Raw genomic sequence first — 23,475 nt, forward strand, 5'->3', positions numbered from 1 at the left:
ACTGTCTTAAATCAATACTATGTAATGGATACTTGAAAAGGAGTTAAGATTTGCTATTGACAAACATCATTCGGTAGATGGTGTTATTTTAATTCTGTTAAGCTGATTGCAGAAAAACAGAAAGTGAAATAAGAAAATCATAAGTAGAGGATGAAAAAGATTATACTGTTTATCAGGGCTTTCTGTGTCTTTAAAGGCTCTTAAATCTCCATCCATCCATCCATCCATTCACTTCCGCTTATCCGTTTTTAGGCTTGCAGGGTCTGGAGTCTATCCCAGCTGTCATAGGGCGAGAGGTGGGGTACACCCTGGACAGGTCGCCAGTCACAGGGATACACAGGGACAGACAACCATTCGCACCTATGGGCAATTTAGATTTTTCAATTAACCTATTCCCACAAAGTGCATGTCTTTGGACTGTGAGAGGAAGCCGGAGTACCCGGGGATAACGCAAACATGGGGAGAACATGCAAACTCCACACAGAAAGACCATGGCCTGATGGTGGAATTGAACTCAGGACCTTCTTGCTGTGAGGCAACAGGGCTAACCGTGCTGCCCGGGTCTTAAATCGGGTCTTAAATCTATTACAGGTCTTAAATGCTTTAACTCAAGTCACTGCAGTATCTGGTGCTGCTGTTTTAGCTTAATTTGCACATGTAGATTATGCACTTTGACTGCTTAAAGACTGTGTTTGGTCCGGGGCGGAAAACATACATAAAGGTGTTAAGAAGCGGACCCAAACACAGGTCTCTTCAGAGAGAAAACAGTGAATTTACTGTATCTACAGTGAAAAACAATAGGGAAAACATATACAAGTCCTGGAACTGGACTTGTATATACACCCCAAGGTGGTGATCTTCAAAATCCCCACACAGTGCTCGCGTCCGTGAACATTGGAATGGCATATATCCAAACTCATATCCAATCTGTGACTCTGCTCCTGTTTCCTAGTAAAGATAAACACAATAAGTCAGCTAGGCAATCCGTCTTCAAAGCAAGGTTTTTCAAAAGCAAGTCCATGGCTGTACTGACGAGGTAAACTGAAGGATCGAGTGTCAACTGGACCTCAGCCACACTGTTAAATAAGACGCTCCTGATGCCGGTAATCAGCAGCAGCTGGCGGCGGCTGACGAGCAGCAGGTGTGGCTGCCTCCAGCACGAGAACACTTCTCGTGCTGGACCATTGGGCAGGGTGACCCGCAAGGATCGCCAGCCCAGGGTAAACCTAAAACACATGGGCCCCCAGACAGGCCCATGACAGTCAAATTCAGAAGACTATACACTAAAGTAGGAGAGCACCAAACTCTATCCTGATATATACATGATTTGAAACATTACCCTTAATTTTTTTAATTAATTGACAATAATTTATATCAAAAACTCCTAAATCAGACCAAATAGGAGTCAATTTAGGCCTGGCAGGCTATTGGGCTTTTCATAAAAGTAGCATGTTAATGAAAAATGGCTTTAGAATAATGAAGAATACTGGTGGTTTTAGCAACAACATTTTTAAATGACTAAATGCATAATCGCCACAAAATACTTTAACTTTACCTTATTCTTCATTTTGATTTGAGGTCAACATATTTTCTTGAAAAACACAGATTTTAACTTTTGAGTTATAGTTCCATCTTGAGTTTGGCTTAAATTTAAAAGAAATATTGCAAAGTTTTAAAATAAATTTGATAAGGCTTGTTGTACAGTATACAGTGTCAATAACAGCTAAGTAGAGACAAACATAAAACTGGATAATGTAGTCACTTAGGTGATACAGTATGAGTCAGAGGTCATGTCATAAACTGGCTGTGTGGAGGCAGATGAGCACCCAAACGCAAAACTCACGGAGACAAAAAGCTGAACTCAAAATCACTGCTTTATTGCAGGCTTCACAAAGAAACAGAACTAAACTGGGAATGCTAACTGAGGACCGAGGGAACACAGAAAGGCACACAGGCTTGCGCACACAAATTTTAGAATAATTTATATTATATAATGTGTTTTTCTGGATACACTGTGCTTTTTCAGCATTCAAAGATTGATGACACCGTGTCCGAGCACTGGCTATGAATTTCAGAAGGATCAGGCCTTAACTTAACAGAAAAGTTAGCAATAGTTCTTTTCCTATTACAGCTACATCCACGTCTGTCGTGCTAGGCTGCTCACTAGGGCTGGATATCATCACTGATTTCTATAATCCATTCGATTCCAGTTTTCAAAGTCCCGATTCGATTCAACTTAGCCTCAGACAGTCAGAAATATTATAATTCTGATCATTTATCAGTACTGACTTCTTCAGAATTGTGAACATCACAGCAGATGCCTTTGTGTGAAAGTAACTGAGAATAAAACACAGAAAAACATGAAGGAGTCTGGTCTGGCTTTTTATAGCAGATAACCTTAAAAATATTCTACAATGTTCTGCATATAAAGTTTAAATTTCTTCAGTATTGAACAACAGAAAAATAGGCTTTCTTGTCCGAGGTCATTTAAGTGAAAAAAAGAAAAGAAAAAGACAGCAGCCTACAGTGCTGTAAACAACGGTAGACTGGTGGGTAGTAAGCGAATGAATAATACAGAAAACAGAGATTGGAGACGGGAAACTGTTCTTGAAGTACAGAGAGAGATAGAGAGAGAGCTAGCTGTGCATGAAGTGTGATTTTAATTGTTGTGGAAGCAAAACAGCAAAATTCATGACGACATTGCTGCTTCTTTTGCTGCTGACTCGGTGAATTTTGGTTGGAGAGAGACAAAACCTGCAGCTCAGAATCAGCGCAAAAAGACGTAAACACAGCGCGGACCGCACGCATCAGAATCGCTAAGCTCCGACAGCGTGTCCATCTACGGGCCGTCGGGTGAGAAAGCCGAGAAAGACAAAGTTGATTCTGATGCGTCGGTCCGTTCTGTGTTACGTCTTTGTGTGGAATCCGTGTACCTGCTCTCATTTGCTGTTTGGTTGATGTTGAAATGGTTTTGTGAACTTTAATCTGAGAATCTGGCGTTTCTGGCAAAACACAGTTATATTTAAAAGTCGATTCAGGATTTAATAAATTGATATCATTTTATTCAAGCTACTCACTTCCTTTTTTTTTTTTTTTTTTTTTTTTTTTTTTAAATTTTATTTTCACCTACTGAATACGGGACAGACTTGACTGGGGGAAAGAAAGAGGGAAAGAGAAACAGCTGAGAAGAGGGACGGGGGAGAAGGGCAAAAGACAAAAACCAACAGAACGGGCAGAAAAAAAAAGAAAGAAAAAAAATGCATATATCGATCACCTGGATCACCTGCTGAGAAAGAAAAAAGAAAACAAGCAGAAGAGAACAAGAGTAATAGAATAAACAACATCACAATGATATATGGGAATATGACAGTAAATACTAAATATTAAACATTATTGTGCAGCACATAAGATCAACAGAACACAGTGTGCTTTGAGGTAGGAGCCAAAAAGGGTGTAGTTTGTGGGTGTGATCACCCGTGTGTACACCTATGAGCATGGACGCGCTTGTTTTTTTAAAAGGTTCCTTCATGTAATGATCTGCTAGAGGGTGTGGGGGGGCCACAGCCCCGTCCTCCAGGGCATGAAGCAGGTATGGAGGAGATCAAGACTCCAGACATCCAGAGGCCCCCAGAACACAAGAGACCAAGGAAGACCAACAGAGGGGCAGCCGCGCCACTGTCCCAGAAAGAGCTGAGGAGAGTCCCAGATGAGGGCTCACTTGGCAGCCGCGGAGCAGAAGCCAGGGGGAGTTGCAGTGACGCGCACGTGAGCTCCGCCGGCAGCCAGCCGTGCCTGAGTGACCAAGCCCCAGGCCGAGAGGCCGGGGGAACCCCACCTCCGAAGTGGCCCGAGCGAGCCCCAGGCTCCAGCAGTCCGCCACTGGCAGGGGAAGTGGTGGTAGGGGGAGATAGGCCTCCAAACCTTGGAGGGCCTGAGATGTCCCCAGAGAGGTGGCGCCTGACACCCAACCTGACATATAGACACAGACATACAGGCACACACATATACAAACATCCATTCCCACCCTCATGCTCTCATATGCACTTACTCCACACTCAACCAACGTGGAGACAGACATAAAGAGACGCTGTACACACGATCACACCCCCCAAGCTTACTCTACAAACCCGGGTCTAGGTACCCTTGCCCCTGGAGGGGGGAACTGCACCCAGACCCAGGTGGTGTTTCCCTTTTCCCTGCGGTGGGGGGAGGCAGACGGCCCCGACTCCGCAGCAGCAGGGAGGCCCCACACTCCAGACCGCAGTCGGATGGCCAACTCCTCCTCCTAGCCCCCCGCTCCAGCAGGCCGCAGAGAATGGGGGTGAGAGAAGACTCCAAACCTCCCTCCACCCACTCATTGTAGTGTTGATGCATGTGTGTTCTAAGGTGCATTTAAAACCCAGGAGGGCATGGAGCTACCTGCCAGAGAGCAGCAGGTAAGCGCATGGTCCCTCCTGCTAGCCCTCAATGTCTACGTGTATTTAAAATTGAGAGGTGGGCAACGACGCCAGGGGTGAGGTGTACACCCTGATGGTACTTTGGATTCCGTGGGCGACCGTGGCTCAGGGGGTTGGGAATTGCATCTGTAACCGGAAGGTTGCCGGTTCGATCCCTGGCTTCTCTGTCCTGGTCGTTGTGTCCTTGGGCAAGACACTTTACCCTACTTGCCTACTGGTGTTGGCCAGAGGGGCCGATGGCGCGATATGGCAGCCTCACTTCTGTCAGTCTGCCCCAGGGCAGCTGTGGCTACAACCGTAGCTTGCCTCCACCAGTGTATGAGAGTGAATGAATAGTGGCATTGTAAAGCGCTTTGGGTGCCTTGAAAAGCGCTATATAAATCCAATCCATTATTATTATTATTATTACACCCTGATGGTACTTTGGATTCCGTGTATCGTGCCCACCCACAAGATCCTATATGTATGTCTAATGAGAGTGTGAGTAATGTGAATGTCTAAGTTGTGGGATAAAATTGAGGCAGAGGCAGCCAGAAGGGGACAGAGGGGGGGTGGGGGGGTAGCCTCCTCTGCACCCTGGTGACATACCTCTACTCCAAGGTCCTGCATGTGTGGGTGGTTGTGGTGGAGCGGGAAGAGGGAACAGTGCAGCAGCGCCTCCCGGCCCCACAGAACCCGGGACAGTCCACCCAACCCCACCACAGAGAAAACTGCACCCACCCCACCATCCACTCATCTTCCAGACTACATAAGACAATAAACACCCAGGCTGAGATCTTCCTCCACCTCTCCTGTATCTCCCCCTCCTGCAGAGAGAGCTCCTGAAGAGAGGAAAGCTCCTGCAAGATGTGACAATCTCCCCCACCAGTTGAAGAGCCCCCCAGGTGGCTCGATGCACCGGCGGCACCCTGCTCCAGGGCTGGGCCCCCATGCACCCACCCGCCCACAACCCCGGCAACACACCAACCAGGACCCAAGCCCCCGAGGCCCGGCCCGGGCCCCAGCCCAGAGACGGAGCGACCCCAGAACCTCACGCCCATCCCAGACCCACCCAGGGGCAGCCAGTAACCCACGTCCGTCAGCACAGACCCTCCCCTAACCCCGCTGCACGCAGCCGCGAGGAAACAGTCACCTGAGAGCCAACAGAGCCCCTAACCGGACATGACCGCTACCCCGGGTTGAGCCCCCCAAGGAAGATGCCTCCGGGGAACCCCCCGACGCCCTAAGCCTGTCCCTACCCCCACACCAATCACAACAGTAAAGGCGGGACCAAACTATGACCCCCCACCCCCACTAGGTGATGGAGCTGATCAAAGGAGCCCAGAGCAATTGATCTGATGTGATGGCAGAGGCTGTATCAAGACTAATGTAATCTAATAGATAATTTCTATATTGGTTAGAATTAAGATTATTTTTATTTTTCCAGTTCATGAGGACTGTTTTCTTGGCTATGCATATGGGCGATATTCTTTTCTGAAGTGACATTATCTAAGCTACCCAACAAACACACTAAGGGGGAAGTTGGAATGTTACATTTCAGACATTTCGATAAGTCTTCACATATCTCGCGCTAAACTTCTGAACTGGTGGACAGAACCAAAGAGCGTGGATATAATTGTCCGGTGAATTGGTTTGGCAGTGTGAGCAGTTGTTGGTAGACGTAAAGCCCATCTTGAACATCCGATGACCTGTATAGTGCACTCTATGTAATATTTTGTATTGAATTAATTGAAGACTGGGATTTCTAATTAGATGAAAGGTTTTTAAGCAAATCTGAGACCAGAAGTTTAGGTCAAAGTTAACTAATAAATCCGCTTCCCATTGTGCAATAGGAAGTGATATTGATTCATCTGTTTTAGAAAGCATTCTGTATATTTTGGATAGTAATTTGGGGGTTTTAAGAGTAAGAAATTGAACCACACTTGGTGGTGTTTGTAGTTCAACTTGACCCGGTTTAAATTTCTTTTTTACTATGGATTTAATTTGTTGATATTCTAAAAATCTTTTCTTGTTGATCCCATATTGTGTAACTAGTCCGTCAAATGAAATAAATTCTGTTCTTTCTAGTATGTGTTCTAAATATTTGATTCCTTTACCACTCCAATCTGAAAAGTTTATCATATTATTGTTTTGTAATATGTCAGGGTTGTTCCAGATAGGTGTACGTTTGCATGGGATTAATGAAGACGCCGTCAATATTAGAAACTCCCACCATGCTGTCAGAGAAGAGCTGATGTTGATGCTTTTAAAGCATTCATGTCGTTGGATGTTTGAGCTGATAAATGGTAGATCTGAGATCTCTAGATTATTGCAAAGTGCTTGTTCTACATCTAGCCAAGGTTCATCTAAGAGGGTATGTTTTAGCCATCCTGAGATAAACTGAAGCCTGTTGGCTAAGAAGTAGTGCTGAAAGTTAGGCAGTTCTAGTCCTCCTTTATCCTTGGTCTTTTGTAGTGTTTTTAAGCTTATACGTGGGGGTTTATTTTTCCAAAGGAATCACCTCTCACTTCCACCTGCACTTTCAACTGGACCACGGCCAATCAGAGAGGTCCCACCCCTTACTATCTCTGATTGGTTTAGTCCACGATAGGGGCATAATGTGTGTCTGTTGTTGACCACAGGGAAGTTTGCAGATTTTTTTTTTTTTTTTGCTACCCGAACAGTTGGTCGCACAGGTGCAACCAAATATTTTTTTTAGTCGCACCACTGAAAAATTTGGTCGCATTTGCGACCAAATTGGTCGCACTCTAGAGCCCTGCATAAAAGGCAGACTCGCGCTCCCGGGCGTGCCGAGCCTCCTGCCTTCTCCTCTCGTTAGGAAAGGCGGAGTCTGCACGCTGCCGATTCCATAAGGAGTTTGCTGGGTCCATGACTGGTCGCGTCGTACTGTCATAAACTGGCTGTGTGGAGGCAGATGAGGACCTAAACGCAAAACTCACGGAGACAAAAAGCTGAACTCAAAATCACTGCTTTATTGCAGGCTTCACAAAGAAACAGAACTAAACTGGGAATGCTAACTGAGGACCGAGGGAACACAAAAAGGCACACATGTTCGGGGAGGAGACAGTCGCGACACTGAACTGAGGGAGACATGCACATAAAAGTCACAAGGGGAAATCAAATAAGGAACAACTTAACAGAGCAACACAGGAGCCATGGCCTAAATAAAGAACAAAATACAAAAATACATGAAAACTAAGAATGCTGGGCCAACATGGCCCAGGATCATGACAGGTCGGGTTTAAAATAGAACAGGAAATGATTATCCCACTAGTCTTCCTGTGCCAGTAATGAAATTCTAATGGAACCATTTTTCTCCTTTCCTTTTTTGTCCAGTCCCACTTGACATTTGGGCTTAATTTAAGTTACTGAAAGTTTAATATAGTAGAGGCTAAATAGGAACAAGAAAGAATTAAAAAAAAAAAAAAAACAGAAGAAAACCATGAATCAATATATGAACATTACCTGATGCTGCTGAAAGTTACAGAGGTTTTATTAGAGACAAAGCTAAGCGCTTTGCAATTTGGCATAATTTGTAAAAATTTAAATTTCTTTGGTATTGAACAGCATGAATCATGCTTTCTCGTTGGAGGTCATTTTTGAACAAACAAGCACTGTGCACAACAGTAAATTGGTGTGTAATAAGCCTGGAAGCACAATAAGTAAGTGAATAATGCAGAAAATACAATTTTTTGATGGTAAATTGGCCTCTGAGTACACTGAGAGTGAGAGCGGTGGGGGATGTAAAAGCAAAAGTAAGAGGGAATTCATGACAATGTTTATCAAATGTAAAGCGTAGTTTTGATCTTCTTTTGCTACTTGTTCAGTTAAATTTGGTTGGAGAGGGACAAAACCTGCAGCTCCACTCCAGAATCTGTGAGATGTACTGTGAGATGGCGTTCAGCACTTGACGGCATGCCCGGTAAACTGGGATATGCTCTTTGTGTTTGCGTCTTTTTGTAGAATCCGTTTACCTGCTCTCATTTGCTGTTTTAGTTGTTTGAGGGTAAAAACTAGAATTAGTTTTGTAAGCTTTAACCTGAGATTCTGGTGTTTCTGCCAAAATACATTTGTGTTTAAAAATCAATTTAGGATTTAATCAATCGATATCACATTGCTCAAACTAAAATCAATTTGAATTGGGAAATCAATTTTTTAAACCCACCACTAGTGCGTACTAAAAGTTACATATTATTGGGTTTCAGTTTGATTTTTGGGATGTTTCTTAAATTAAAGAAATAAGACTGGATGATCTTTGAGAGGTGCTATTCAAAACAAACACTGGTCAAAAATAATACAATGCTTCCTAACAGCTGATTTGATGTTGTTAACCTTGGGCTAAGTGTAAAAGCAGACCTCCTTAGCTGTCTGGGCCAAATAAAGTAAAGATGAGGATAAATATAATGAGAAGTGCCAGGAATACTAAGCCAATTCTGTAATCTGTCAGTAAGAATGATCAGTCTTAATCTACTTTAAGATCCATGGCTCTAGCTGATTATAATCAAACATATCTTGATTTGGAAGGAGCACCTCATTTTTAGACTTGGTAACTTTATTGCAATTTTGTATCTTTTGCTCCAACTGCCCCCCCAGGGTCGCCATATGCTCGGGCAAGTGTGAAGAGCAAGAATGAGAGTTCATCTTACTTCAGGAGGAAAGAGAAGAGGATTCGCTTCACCATCCGGCGTCTGGTTAAATCCCAGAGCTTCTACTGGACAGTGTTATGTCTGGTTGGCCTAAATACACTGTGTGTAGCTATAGTACACTATGACCAGCCTGAGTGGCTTACCTATGCACTATGTAAGTATTCAACAGTTCTATACATTTTAAATAATTTTCTTGTAATCCTGTATGTTTTCATGGACCTGTACGTTTTCAAAATCAATTTTAACTATACTTACTAGTTGCTTAATATTAAATGTATTTTAGCCATTACTTGATATAAAAAATTCTCATATCAGTGCATGGATGGCTTTATTATTTTATTTTGGCCATGATACAGCTTGAAACATGATAGTTGTCAAAATGGATTTCAAGTGATTCTCTACTCATTGTTGAGATGGAGCACTTTTTAGCCAGTTAAACCACGAAGAGGACCATTATCAACAGTTGAAGCAGTATTTACATGAAAGTAACTGCAAGTGTGCCATTCAAAATGAAAACATAAATACTCATGCCACTCTTTACCACCTAAAGTAGATAGCTTACACCTGTTGGTTCCGTCTTACCAGTAATGTTATAACAAATCAATATTACAGTTGTGGTCAGATGTTTACATTCATTCGTTATGGGAATGAATGTCATGGTAATTTTGAGCCTTCAGTGATTTCTTTTAACTCTTAGTTCTTTCGCCTGGATGGAATTGTTGTACAACATACACATTTAATGACTTTAAAAAGCAAGAATTGGGTGCACAAGCTGGAATTTGGTTTAATTTTTTTTAAAATCCACAGAATATGAAACATATACATATAGGCTCAATATGTGCACACACTCACAAGTCTGTAATAAGTGGGGCTAAAGGTTGAACAATGTCTTTTAACTTGACACAGTAAACATCTATTAAATTGCCATTAATGATCATGATTGACAAGAACCAGTATGTCTTTGATAGCATAAAAAGGATTTGTTTTAACTTGATTTTGCACTAATTGGACATTTAGTAAGAATAATGGGAGTCCAGGGAATTAAGTGAAGAAATATGGTATCTAACCAGATTCCCTACTCTGGGTGGCTTTGCCTTGGCCTCTAGAATCCTGGAGTAGTTTTTTGACCAAGATATGTCCTTCAATGTACATACTGTAATAAACAATTATGTAGGACTGCTTTCTTCTTCAATATTTCTAAAATTAGAAACATCCTGTCTCAGAGTGATGCTGAAAACCCAGTTCATGAATTTCTTACTTCTAGAGCGGACTACTGTGATTTGTTACTACCAGGATGTCCTAAAAACTCCCTGCGAAGCCTTCAGTAACAAGAGTGCTGACAGGGACTAGAAAGAGAGAGCATATTTCTCCTCTATTGGCTTCTCTTCATTGGTTCTCTGTTAAATCCAGAATACAATTTAAAATTCTTCTCCTCACATAGAAGGTACTGTATAATCAGGCGCCAGCAGGTCTTAAAGACCTTATAGTACAGTATCACCTCAACTGAGCACTTTGCTCTCAGTGTGCGGGCTTACTTGTAGTTCCTAGGATATTTAAAGGGAGAAGTAGAGGCAGAGTCTTCAGTTTTCAGGCCCCTGTTCTGTGGAATCAGAGTATTAAAGTGTACAGGGAGTGCAGAATTATTAGGCAAATTAGTATTTTGTCCACATCATCCTCTTCATGCATGTTGTCTTACTCCGAGGTGTATAGGCTCGAAAGCCTACTACCAATTAAGCATATTAGGTGATGTGTATCTCTGCAATGAGAAGGGGTACGGTCTAATGACATCAACACCCTATATCAGGTGTGCATAATTATTAGGCAACGTCCTTTCCTTTGGCAAAATGGGTCAAAAGAAGGACTTGACAGGCTCAGAAAAGTCAAAAATAGTGAGATATCTTGCAGAGGGATACAGCAGTCTCAAAATTGCAAAGCTTCTGAAGCATGATCATCGAACAATCAAGCGTTTCATTCAAAATAGTCAACAGGGTCGCAAGAAGCGTGTGGAAAAACCAAGGCGCAAAATAACTGCCCATGAACTGAGAAAAGTCAAGCGTGCTCAAGCGTGCAGCTGCCAAGATGCCACTTGCCACCAGTTTGGCCATATTTCAGAGCTGCAACATCACTGGAGTGCCCAAAAGCACAAGGTGTGCAATACTCAGAGACATGGCCAAGGTAAGAAAGGCTGAAAGACGACCACCACTGAACAAGACACACAAGCTGAAACGTCAAGACTGGGCCAAGAAATATCTCAAGACTGATTTTTCTAAGGTTTTATGGACTGATGAAATGAGAGTGAGTCTTGATGGGCCAGATGGATGGGCCCGTGGCTGGATTGGTAAAGGGCAGAGAGCTCCAGTCCGACTCAGACGCCAGCAAGGTGGAGGTGGAGTACTGGTTTGGGCTGGTATCATCAAAGATGAGCTTGTGGGGCCTTTTCGGCTTGAGGATGGAGTCAAGCTCAACTCCCAGTTCTACTGCCAGTTTCTGGAAGACACCTTCTTCAAGCAGTGGTACAGGAAGAAGTCTGCATCCTTCAAGAAAAACATGATTTTCATGCAGGACAATGCTCCATCACACGCGTCCAAGTACTCCACAGCGTGGCTGGCAAGAAAGGGTATAAAAGAAGAAAAACTAATGACATGGCCACCTTGTTCACCTGATCTGGACCCCATTGAGAACCTGTGGTCCATCATCAAATGTGAGATTTACAAGGAGGGAAAACAGTACACCTCTCTGAACAGTGTCTGGGAGGCTGTGGTTGCTGCTGCACGCAATGTTGATGGTGAACAGATCAAAACACTGACAGAATCCATGGATGGCAGGCTTTTGAGTGTCCTTGCAAAGAAAGGTGGCTATATTGGTCGCTGATTTGTTTTTGTTTTGTTTTTGAATGTCAGAAATGTATATTTGTGAATGTGGAGATGTTATATTGGTTTCACTGGTAAAAATAAATAATTGAAATGGGTATATATTTGTTTTTTGTTAAGTTGCCTAATAATTATGCACAGTAATAGTCACCTGCACACACTGATATCCCCCTAAAATAGCTAAAACTAAAAACAAACTAAAAACTACTTCCAAAAACATTCAGCTTTGATATTGAGTTTTTTGGGTTCATTGAGAACATGGTTGTTGTTCAGTAATAAAATTATTCCTCAAAAATACAACTTGCCTAATAATTCTGCACTCCCTGTATAGAGGGCAAAAAGCATGAGCAAATTTCAAGATTGCTGCATAACTAACAACACTAGGTCACTCTGCTGTTTCTTCTCAAAATGTGCCATTCTGTTACATTATGTTTTAGGCTATGTCATCTTGTTTTATGTAAAAGGAAAAGGGATGAAAATAATTTAATTCACCCTAACATTAAGCACTCCAAATGAAGTGCATAAAAAAATGAAGAAATATTTATTAAATTTTCAAATGTACAACTATATTTTGACTTTTTTCTTACATTTGTGTAGTTGACTTATAATGTTAATGTCCAAAAATAGCTGCAACTAAGATTGTTGGTGCCATATTTGGATGCTGGTGGAGGTTTGAGGCTTTAAAGATCATGTTGCTCATCATCCTTCCATTCACTTGAAGCATTCCATTAGAATTATAGTACCAGCTTTATTATGATCCTGGTGAGATCATCTTTCTTGCATACAAAATTGCCGTTGCCTGTATCTGCTTTTTTTTTTTTTTTTTTTACTAGTACTCTAATTCCTGTAGTTCGGTGCTGCAGCAACACGTGTAAACACACATGACTCAAACAGCGTTTTGTAATACACAAATAGTCTCTTTCTGTGTCTTATTCACTGTTGGCATAGCTGCTATAGAATCAGCTATATCTATTTCTTCTGGACAGACCTTGCGGAGTTTGTATTTTTGGGCCTGTTCCTGGTGGAGATGTCCATGAAAATGTATGGTCTTGGACCCCAGAACTACTTTCACTCCTCTTTCAACTGTTTTGACTTCGGGGTGAGTTGCCCACTTCAGTTGACTGTTTCGACAATTTGTTGTGCATTTTGAGAACATTTATAGGGAAACTAGCATGATTCAGAACTAGTTCTATAGAAAAGAAATGTAGCAAATTATTGAAGAAAGAAATTCAGACGGTTTTGATTTATCAAACTGTGTTCACAGGTGATCATTGGCAGTATTTTTGAGGTGGTCTGGGCAGCCATGAAGCCTGGGGCTTCATTTGGAATCAGTGTCCTGCGAGCACTGAGGCTGCTCCGGATCTTCAAAGTCACCAAGTGAGTAAATGGAAATGTTTGTCTGTGTTCTGTAAAACCGGATTACACAATGGATTCATACTGGTGTGTCTTTGTGTAGGTACTGGAACTCATTAAGGAACCTTGTGGTATCCCTACTCAACTCCATGAAGTCCATTATTAGCCTGCTGTTTCTGCTCTTCCTCTTCATCGTGGTCTTTGCTCTGCTGGGTATGCAGCTCTTTGGTGGCCAGTGAGTAGATTTTTTCTGCTGATTTATTATTTATTTATTGTGATGCAGCTAATGACAAGACTCTTGGCAGGATTTACTAAGCAGGAAAAATTAGCTGGAGCAGCATTTCGGTAAGGCAATGATGGAGCACATTACTGTACTAAATCCAGTAATTAGACCAGTGGTTCCCAAACTTTTTTTGCTAGGCAGGGGGGCCTAGCAAAAAAAGTTTGCGAACATTTTTCCTGTAAAACAAAGGGGGTTGTTTTACAAGAATAATGTTCGCGACCCCCCCCCCCCCCCTTGTTGCACGTACATGCACACGTGCACAAACACATCCTCCAACCACACACACACCCATATTTTGCTCCATTGCGGTTTCTTTCACACCTCAAACATTTAGTAAACAATTCAACAAATACAAGTAATCTGCAACAAATGACAGGTAGTAATAAAATAAACTACTAACTCTTTTAGGCTACTTCCACACCAACACGGATATTTTTGAAAACGCAGCTGTTTCGTCCACACGTAAACGGCGTTTCCTATCACCAAAAACTGAGATTTTTTAAAACTCATTTTTTTCCGTTTACGTGTGGGTGAGGAATACAGAGTTCATCACGCAACGTCAAAGGTATGTGCCTTTTTTCACGTCACGCTGTGCGCCACGTTTACATGAGATGAATTGCAGAATGGGAGATAGAGACAAAATACTGTTACTGTTAATCTTACTGTCTTCAGGTTTTACATGCTTACATATACACACGCAGTTACTGTCCCTCCATTTAGAAAGTAGTGATGGGATTTCCAGCTCTTTTTAGAGAACCGGCTCTTTCGGCTCGGCTCACTAAAAAGAGCCAGCTCTTTTGGCTCCCAACTGCCTCTTCAGGTTGTTTTGTTGCTTTAATTAATTAATTATCAACAACAATATAAAATTATGCACAAAAGGAATTAGTAATGTAAAAAAACGTGGTTTTCTTTATGTATGCTTATATATAAATATTTATGGGGGTCCCTAGAGACGAAACACGTACAAACTTCAAAGCACTTAGAAATTCCAAAGCACGTACAAACTCCAAAACACATTTCTAGCGTTAACTAAACTTCCAAAACAGAGCTACCTAGATCACTTAAATTACACAATCGAATTCATACGTCTATTGTTTTTGTATTAATACACAAACACTCATATATATATATATATATATATATATATATATATATATATATATATTCAAATTATTTAAAAAAAACTTCATTTACCTGTTACTACCACACACTCAATCCGATTGTTGGTACTTCCTGGCTTGTGTAGCCACTAGGTAACAAAATCTCAACACGGCCCCTAGCATCCTGGAGCATTTCCGTTGTGTTTTGGAGTTTGTACGTGTTTTGTCTCTGTAAATATACTTTTATTTATTCACGCCACATAAAATGTAATAAATAAATTATAAAATACAGAAACCAGCTATTTACATTTCATACATTTCAACTTTTAACTACTTAAATTTTCAGCTTTTTCCTTTTAAACAAATTCAAAGTGAAACAACACAAAACACTGCAAACCACAAAACAATAAAATATAAATTAAAATATGGGGAAAAAAAGAACGCCCAGATCTTTAATTAAGGGAAAGGTTGGCATTTAGAAATATTAATATCACACTCAACTGACTGCGTTTTATCTTCCCATTGCACTGATGGGTGGACAGTTCTTAGGTGCCTGTGCATGTTGTTTGTGGAGCTGGCTCTATATGATATCCTTTTCTTGTAGACACTCTGCCTTTTTTTTGTCAATAAGATTGACGTCTGGTTCCAGACTTTGCTTCTTTTCTTTGTGTCACTCATTTTCTTTACTGTACTTTTCCAATGTGACGGTGTTGTCTCTTGTTGCTCCCGGCTCTCTTTCTTTCCCTCTCCCTCCTGCTCTTGTTGTGTGCTACTGCTGTTGCGAGTGTAACTACCGCCCAGCCCCCTCAGCTCAGTGCTGTGCAGAGGGGGGAGGGGCGCAAACGCAAGGCTCTGTTTGCCGTCTCTGCTCAGCGCAAACACAAGGGTGACTTGCAGTGTGAAGCAAAAAAAAGTGAAAGAGAGGGCAGGAGAAAGAAAAAAACAAGCAAACAAAAAAATCCACGGCTCCCAATAAGGAGCCGGTTCACATCGTTCACTTCAAAGATCCGGCTCTAAGAGCCATTTCGTTCGCGACCGACCCATCAATATTAGAAAGGCAGAGGCATATTTTCTAGTCTTTGGCTCAGAATGAAGTTGGTTTGGAAACATATTCAGCTATGCTTCATCTCCTGCTTTGCGTTTCTGTGAGCGCGACGTGCTATCAGTGTCCAAGCGTCTTGTTCCACCCCCCTTTTCATACCGCTACCACTACAATCAACTGATTTAGGTTGGTGTGCAGGTGGAGGACAATGGTGAAGCAATATAGAGATACAAGGATTGAGAAATGGAGATGTGAATATTACATATATTTTGGTTGCACAAAAGGATAACTGACAGCAAAGTGGAAACAATGATTAATTAAAAAAAACAAAACACGTTATACTGCTAACAGAACTTTGGCTCTTTGCAAGCCTCTGAACAAACAGCATGCTAACGCAATGCTAGCCAAGAACCCTGCATGATTATCTTTTGCCTACATTGGGTTTGAAGTAATTAAGTCCCAGTTGACAGACACCACTACAAGCCTCTTAAATTTGAGAAGGAAAAATAGTCAGTGATCAACCACGAGGTCCCACAGCCTCAGATGACTCAAATTTAATGATAAACATATATATTTGGAATAATTTACAGGAGTGTAATTGAGAGGACAATAAGTTGCTCAATACAGCAGGAGGTGGAGGATGAGTGAGAGGTATAGTGCTGAGGCTTTGTAGACTAATCACAGTCAGAGACTATTCATCTCCCTGCAGGTTTAATTTTGAAGACGAAACACCGACAACCAATTTTGACACATTCCCAGCAGCCATTCTCACCGTCTTCCAGGTAAAGATCAATTAAGTCATGTTATATTTTTTCATACTACCACTGAACTGGACCCCTAAAGCAGTCTCTGTCTCCCCTGCAGATCCTAACTGGAGAGGACTGGAACGCAGTCATGTACCATGGGATTGAATCCCAGGGGGGTGTGCATGGGGGAATGTTCTCTTCCATTTATTTCATCGTACTTACTCTCTTTGGAAATTGTATCCTGCCTCATATATCAAGATAGATTCTCTTTGTTGACACCAGGCAGCTTTATAGCCCTGCCAAAGTTTTTATTATTGATTTGAAGATTAGCTGGACCTGTAAATACTGATTCTGTGTTTATCAATCCTTTGGTGTTTTCCTGAGAACATAAATAACCAGACACCCTCCTCAATGTGTTCTTGGCCATTGCTGTTGATAATCTTGCAAATGCCCAGGAGCTCACTAAGGTACGATATATTGTTATATATTTCATTTAATTTTTCACCCTTAGTAAAATCTTCCATGGCCTTTACTTCATTTTTTCTTAATCCTCTGAATCATCCTCAGTCTTAACTTTAACTAAAGGTAGTCAGATTTTTGATCTATTTTTATGCCTGTTTTCTCTAAATAAAGGGCCATGGTGTGATGACAGAGGGTTAAGACACAGCACTGACAAGATTATGATGTAATCATTATGATGTCATAATCTTGGATGAGTAGGTTGATGGACATCCTTAGATTAAGGATCGAGTTCTTTAGATAACTGGAAGGTGTAGAAGAACTCTTGCAATCTTCTTTACTTAGCCCTCAGGGACATTCCATGTCAACTGGCCAAATGCTTATAACGCTGACTATCTTGGATTTCTCAGAAAAAGTCCCCTGCTAATGCTATAACACCTGGTGTAATACAAAAGCCAATTTTTGTGTTATGCCATTATTAGTTCATAATAATGAACTATGTTCATTATTATGAACATAATAACAGGGGCTATGTTGTCTGGGGGCTTTTGCCCCCTGGTAGGGTCTCCCATGGCAAATTGGCCCTGGGTGAGGGACCAGACAAAGAGCGATTCATAAGACCCTTATGAAAAGGACATCGAGGGAACAGTTTACCCTGCCCGGGATAGGGTTACCGGGGCCCCGCCCTGGAGCCAGGCCCGGGGAGGGTGCCCGAGGGCGAGCGTCTGGTGGCCGGACCAGAGCCCGAAGAGGAGACATGGTCCCATCGTCCCGCAGGCCCACCACCCGCACGAGGCGCCATAGGGGTCGGGTGCATTGTGTGCCGGGTGGCGGTCAGGAGCGGAGGCCCTGGCGGACTGACCCCCGGCTGCCAAGACTGGCAATTGGGACATGGAATGTCACCTCTCTGGTGGGGAAGGAGCCTGAGTTAGTGCGTGAGGTTGAGAGGTACCGGCTAGATATAGTCGGGCTCACCTCTACGCATGGCTTGGGCTCTGGAACCAGTCTCCTGGAGAGGGGCTGGACTCTGTCTCAGTCTGGAGTTGCCCCTGGTGAGAGGCGGCGGACTGGGGTGGGTATCCTAATATCCCCTCGGCTTGCTGCCGGTACGTTGGGGTTTTTCCCGGTGGACGAGAGGGTTTGTTCCCTGCGCCTTAGGGTCGGGGAACGGGTCCTGACTGTCATCTGCGCTTATGCACCGAGTGGCAGTTCAGAGTACCCAGCCTTCTTAGAGTCCCGGGGGGGGGGGGGGGGGGGGTGCTGGAGGGTGCTCCACCTGGAGACTCTGTTGTCCTGCTGGGAGACTTCAATGCTCACGTGGGTAACGACAGCGAGACCTGGAGGGGCGTGATTGGGAGGAACAGCCTCCCTGATCTGAACCTGAGCGGTGCTCTGTTATTGGACTTCTGTGCTAATCACAGTTTGGCCATAACGAACACCCTGTTCGAACATAAGAGTGTCCATAAGTGCACGTGGCACCAGGATGCTCTAGGCCGTAGGACGATGATCGATTTTGTAATCGTATCAGCAGACCTGCGACCATATGTTCTGGACACTCGGGTAAAGAGAGGGGCTGAGCTGTCAACTGATCACCACCTGGTGGTGAGTTGGATCAGGTGGCGGGGGAAGACGCTGGACAGACCTGGTGCACCTAAACGCGTAGTGAGGGTGTGCTGGGAATGTCTAGCAGAGGCCCCAGTCCGCGAGATCTTCAACGCACACCTCCGGCAGAGCTTCAACAGCATTCCGAGGGAGACTGGGGACATTGAGTCCGAATGGACCATGTTCAGCGTCTCCATTGCCGAAGCTGCTGCATTGAGCTGCGGCCACAAGGTGGTTGGTGCCTGCCGTGGTGGTAATCCCCGAACCAAATGGTGGACACCAGAGGTGAAGGGAGCCACCAGGCTGAAGAAGGAGTCCTATCGGGCTTGGTTAGCCTGTGGGACTCCGGAGGCAGCCGACAGGTATCGACAGGCCAAGCGGAATGCGGCTCGGGCAGTGGCTGAAGCAAAAACTCGGGTGTGGGAGGAGTTCGGAGAGGCCATGGAAAAAGACTTTCGGGCTGCCTCGAAGAGATTCTGGCAAACCGTCAGACGTCTCAGGAGGGGAAAGCGGTGCTCTACCTGCACTTTGTACAGTGCTGGCGGAGCGCTGCTGATGTCGACTGAGAAAATTGTCAGGCGGTGGAAGGAATACTTCAAGGACCTCCTTAATCCCACTGACACGTCTTCCGAGGAGGAAGCAGAGTCTGGGGATGAGGGGAATGACCCGCCAATTTCCGGGGGCGAGGTCACTGAGGCAGTTAAACAACTCCTTGGTGGCAGAGCCCCTGGTGTTGATGAGGTCCGCCCCGAGTTCCTGAAGGCTCTGGACGTTGTAGGGCTGTCCTGGTTGACACGCCTCTGCAATGTTGCGTGGAGATCAGGGGCAGTACCTGTGGACTGGCAGACCGGGGTGGTGGTCCCCATCTTCAAGAAAGGGGACCGGAGGGTGTGTTCCAACTACAGGGGGATCACACTCCTCAGCCTCCCTGGGAAAGTCTATGCCAGGGTGCTGGAAAGGAGAGTTCGTCCGTTAGTCGAACCTCGGATACAGGAGGAACAATGCGGTTTTCATCCTGGTCGCGGAACACTGGACCAGCTCTTTATCCTCTCCAGGATACTTGAGGGTGCATGGGAGTTTGCCCAACCAGTCTACATGTGTTTTGTGGACTTGGAGAAGGCATTCGACCGTGTCCTTCGGGGTGTCCTGTGGGGGGTGTTGCGGGAATATGGGGTGTCTGGCCCATTGCTACGGGCCATTCGATCCCTATACAACCGTTGCAAGAGCTTGGTTCGCATTGCCGGCAATAAGTCGGACTCGTTCCCGGTGGGTGATGGGCTCCGCCAGGGCTGCCCTTTGTCTCCGGTTCTGTTCATAATTTTTATGGACAGGATTTCTAGGCGCAGCCAAGTGGCGGAGGGCTTTCGCTTTGGTGGCCTCAGAATCTCATCTCTGATTTTTGCAGATGATGTGGTTCTGTTGGCTTCATCGGGTGAGGGCCTCCAGCTCGCACTGGAGCGGTTCGCAGCCGAGTGTGAAGCAGCGGGAATGAGGATCAGCACCTCCAAATCTGAGGCCATGGTTCTCAGCCGGAAAAGGGTGGAGTGCCCACTCCGGGTCGGGGATGAGTTCCTGCCCCAAGTGGAGGAGTTCAAGTATGTCGGGGTCTTGTTCGCGAGTGATGGGAGAAGGGAGCCGGAGATCGACAGACGGATTGGGGCTGCAGCTGCAGTAATGCGGACGCTGCACTGGTCCGTCGTGGTGAAGAGGGAGCTGAGTGTAAAAGCGAAGCTCTCAATTTACCGGTCGATCTACGTCCCTACCCTCACCTATGGCCACGAGCTGTGGGTAGTGACCGAAAGAACGAGATCGCGGATACAAGCGGCAGAAATGAGCTTCCTCCGAAGGGTGGCTGGCCTCTCCCTTAGAGATAGGGTGAGAAGTTCGGCCATCCGGGAGGGGCTCAGAGTAGAGCAGCTGCTGCTCCACATCGAAAGGAGCCAGCTGAGGTGGTTCGGGCATCTGACAAGGATGCCCCCTGGGCGCCTCCTGGGTGAGGTGTTCCAGGCATGTCCCACCGGGAGGAGGCCCCGGGGCAGACCCAGGACACGCTGGAGAGATTATATCTCTCGGCTGGCCTGGGAACGCCTTGGTATTCCCCCGGATAAGCTGGAGGAGGTGGCTGGGGAGAGGGAGGTCTGGGCCTCTTTGCTTAGGCTGCTGCCCCCGCGACCCGGCCCCGGACAAAGCGGATGAAAATGGATGGATGGATGGATAGTTCATAAAATATTTTTTATGAAGTTCTAGGCATTTTCAAGCCTTTTCTGAAGGAAAAGTGTATCACAAAAACAAAAGAATAAGAAATATTGCTAGATAGTGTAATCAGAGTAGAACCAAATTTGGCCGTTTCTGGATGGTACTCTAATTAATTAATTTAGTTAATGTGCATATTTTTTATTTTCATTTCAAATGATCATTTTTTGATAATCTTCACAGTTATCATTTTCTGTTAAACCATATTCACTATAATGTTATGATTCTAAGTTATCCTGTTAGATATATAATATACTAATGATACTTCTGAAAACTTAGCTTCATATATCAAATACTTTTCAACATATGTATTTAAACAAAGGTCGGTTGACCCACTTTCATTTTTTCATACATAATGTGAAATAGTTAATGTTATAGTTTTCTAGTTATAACTGAGAAAATAATTTTGTTAAATATATGCATATCTTGCTTCTAAATTTTAACCAGAGTTTTCAGAATCTTCCGGGGCTGCGCTTGTCAAAATGGTAGCCATTTAAAGCAGGTCTTGAAAATGAAACACATGCATATATTTAGCTAACTTGAGTAGTAATTGAGTAGAAATTTAGAATTTAGTTCTATTTGGGTTGCAATATTTACTTTTAGTTTTGTTTTGTGGTATAGCTTGTGATATTTGCTCATGAAATAAAGATTTTTTTTATGAAATATAAATTTTTTTGTCACAAAAATGAAAAAAAATTCTTTATTATTCTATATTATAAAATTATTCTGTTTTTATCATCATTCCTAAAGCTTTTGATGTAAAACAAACAAACACAATTCTGATTTTAACTAAGGTCTAAACCTATGCTATATTTAGAAGAAAGGCAAGATAGATTTTTTTAATAATTAAAAGGGAAAGGTTTCAGTTTGAATTATCTATTTGTCCCTGATTGCCAGAACTTCACTATTTAATATGACAAAAAATGATATATTCTTATTGTTGGGGGTTAGAGTTAGAATTAGGGTGAAGGCTGGTGTCATCAATAGGTGGCTTAGACCTCAGAGGTTTAATTAAGGGTGTTTTCACACTGTTGGTGTTTAGTCCGTTTAGATCAAACTTGTCCTTTTATCTCTTTGTGCCATATGTTCGATTTTTGTCTGTGTGAAAGAAAACCAGATTACATGTAAAAGGTGAGGAAAAGTGATTTGGAACAGACTAAAGATGCTATTTATGTCAAAATGCCCTAAGATGGCAAGCCCAGGTTTTGGCAAAAGAAAAAAGAACCTCGTAATCTTCAGTGATTTTACCCTTATAATATATCCATATTCTGAATGCTCCTGCTAGACTTAAATTTGCCTTGTTCTTTAATAGTGGACCTTCTATCAACAATGGTCACAGTAAAATAAATATATTATAAAGGACTTCTCAGTGTATTGAGTGACAACACCTCCGAGCTGCTGAAAAAGGCCCAACAGAGACTGTACTTCCTGAGAATTCTCAGGAGGAATAACATCACGCAGAGACTGCTGGTGTCCTTCTACAGAGCCACCATTGAGAGTGTTCTAACTTACTGCATATGCATCTGGTACACTAGCTGCACAGGGGCTCAGAGGAAAGCACTCCAAGGGATCATTAACACCGCCCAAAAGATCACTGGCTGCCCTCTCCCCACACTGGAAGTTCTACACAACGCCCACTGTTTTAAAAAGGCCAAAAAAAACATAAAAGACACCTCACATCCTGGCCACTCCCTGTTCGAACTGTTGCCCTCAGGCAGACGGTACAGGGCAATCAGAGCAAGGACTAATAGACTCAAACACAGCTGTTATCCAACTGCAATAACACATCTGAATACTACAAAAAAATGTCCATCACACCACTCTTGTGTTAATCTATGCACGGTCTGAAGCATGTGTGTGGGAATGTATGTGAATGTTTTACTGTTATATCTTATTAGTATTTTAAGTATTCTATCTATTTTATTTATTGAATTTTATTGTTTTATTTATATTTTGATATTGCTAGGGATGATGCAATGATCGGGGACCATTCTTAATTTCGTTGTTCTCATGACAATGACAATAAAGTTTCTGATTCTGATATTTATTATAGTCCTGAAATAAACACAAGTTAAAATATGTGTCCATGTATGTTTTTTTCTATACCTATAGGATGAAGAGGAGCAAGAGGAGGCTATTAATAAGAAACTTGCCCTCCAGAAGGCCAAGGAGGTAAAGGAAGTCAGCCCCATGTCAGCTGCTAACATTTCCATCACAGCGTAAGTCTACTTCCTTTAATGTTTGTCCTGACTTGATAAACTGCATCGTAGTGACTCCCAAGAATTGTGGGTGGTTTTCCTTTAGCTACATTAAGGACCACTTTACAAGTATGCAGTCTAAATCCTTCCATCCTGTGTCAATATTCAACACACAGAATACATTTTTGCATTTTTGATGTTCATATTAAATCTTTGTCCACAAAATATCATTACAAATATAGAAAAAAAGCAGAAATATGTAACAGCTTAGCACAAAACAACTCAGCTAGAATGGTTCTCTGAGATTGCAGACCAAAGCCAATGCTCAACTCTTCTGTGATATAACAAACACCATCTTAACAAATATCAGAATAGTATTTCCAAAGCTATTAGATCTGTGCAGGTTGGATACTAGCATTCCCTAGTGTTCAGCTGTTGCAAAATCACTTTGATTGGCTGTGACACA

At 43.2% G+C, this 23,475-nt stretch overlaps 1 protein-coding gene across 16 annotated transcripts in view; it reads left to right on the forward strand.

The window, feature by feature from the left end:
* The window catches only part of LOC113033089 (voltage-dependent N-type calcium channel subunit alpha-1B-like), a 321,621-nt gene that overhangs the window by 110,070 nt on the left and 188,076 nt on the right, over positions 1-23,475 (forward strand). For 12 of the 16 annotated variants that reach the window (XM_026186433.1, XM_026186426.1, XM_026186422.1 and 9 more), the window contains 8 exons: positions 9,042-9,257; positions 12,960-13,072; positions 13,238-13,350; positions 13,430-13,561; positions 16,461-16,533; positions 16,616-16,733; positions 16,897-16,964; positions 22,924-23,030. In XM_026186433.1, coding sequence (XP_026042218.1) covers positions 9,042-9,257; positions 12,960-13,072; positions 13,238-13,350; positions 13,430-13,561; positions 16,461-16,533; positions 16,616-16,733; positions 16,897-16,964; positions 22,924-23,030 — 940 coding nt within the window. The remainder of the gene's footprint in view (positions 1-9,041; positions 9,258-12,959; positions 13,073-13,237; positions 13,351-13,429; positions 13,562-16,460; positions 16,534-16,615; positions 16,734-16,896; positions 16,965-22,923; positions 23,031-23,475) is intronic. The other 4 variants (XM_026186427.1, XM_026186418.1, XM_026186423.1 and 1 more) reach the window with 1 other exon arrangement.

Source organism: Astatotilapia calliptera, chromosome 12 (assembly GCF_900246225.1).
Source record: "Astatotilapia calliptera chromosome 12, fAstCal1.2, whole genome shotgun sequence".
In the NCBI taxonomy this organism is placed as follows: domain Eukaryota; kingdom Metazoa; phylum Chordata; class Actinopteri; order Cichliformes; family Cichlidae; genus Astatotilapia; species Astatotilapia calliptera.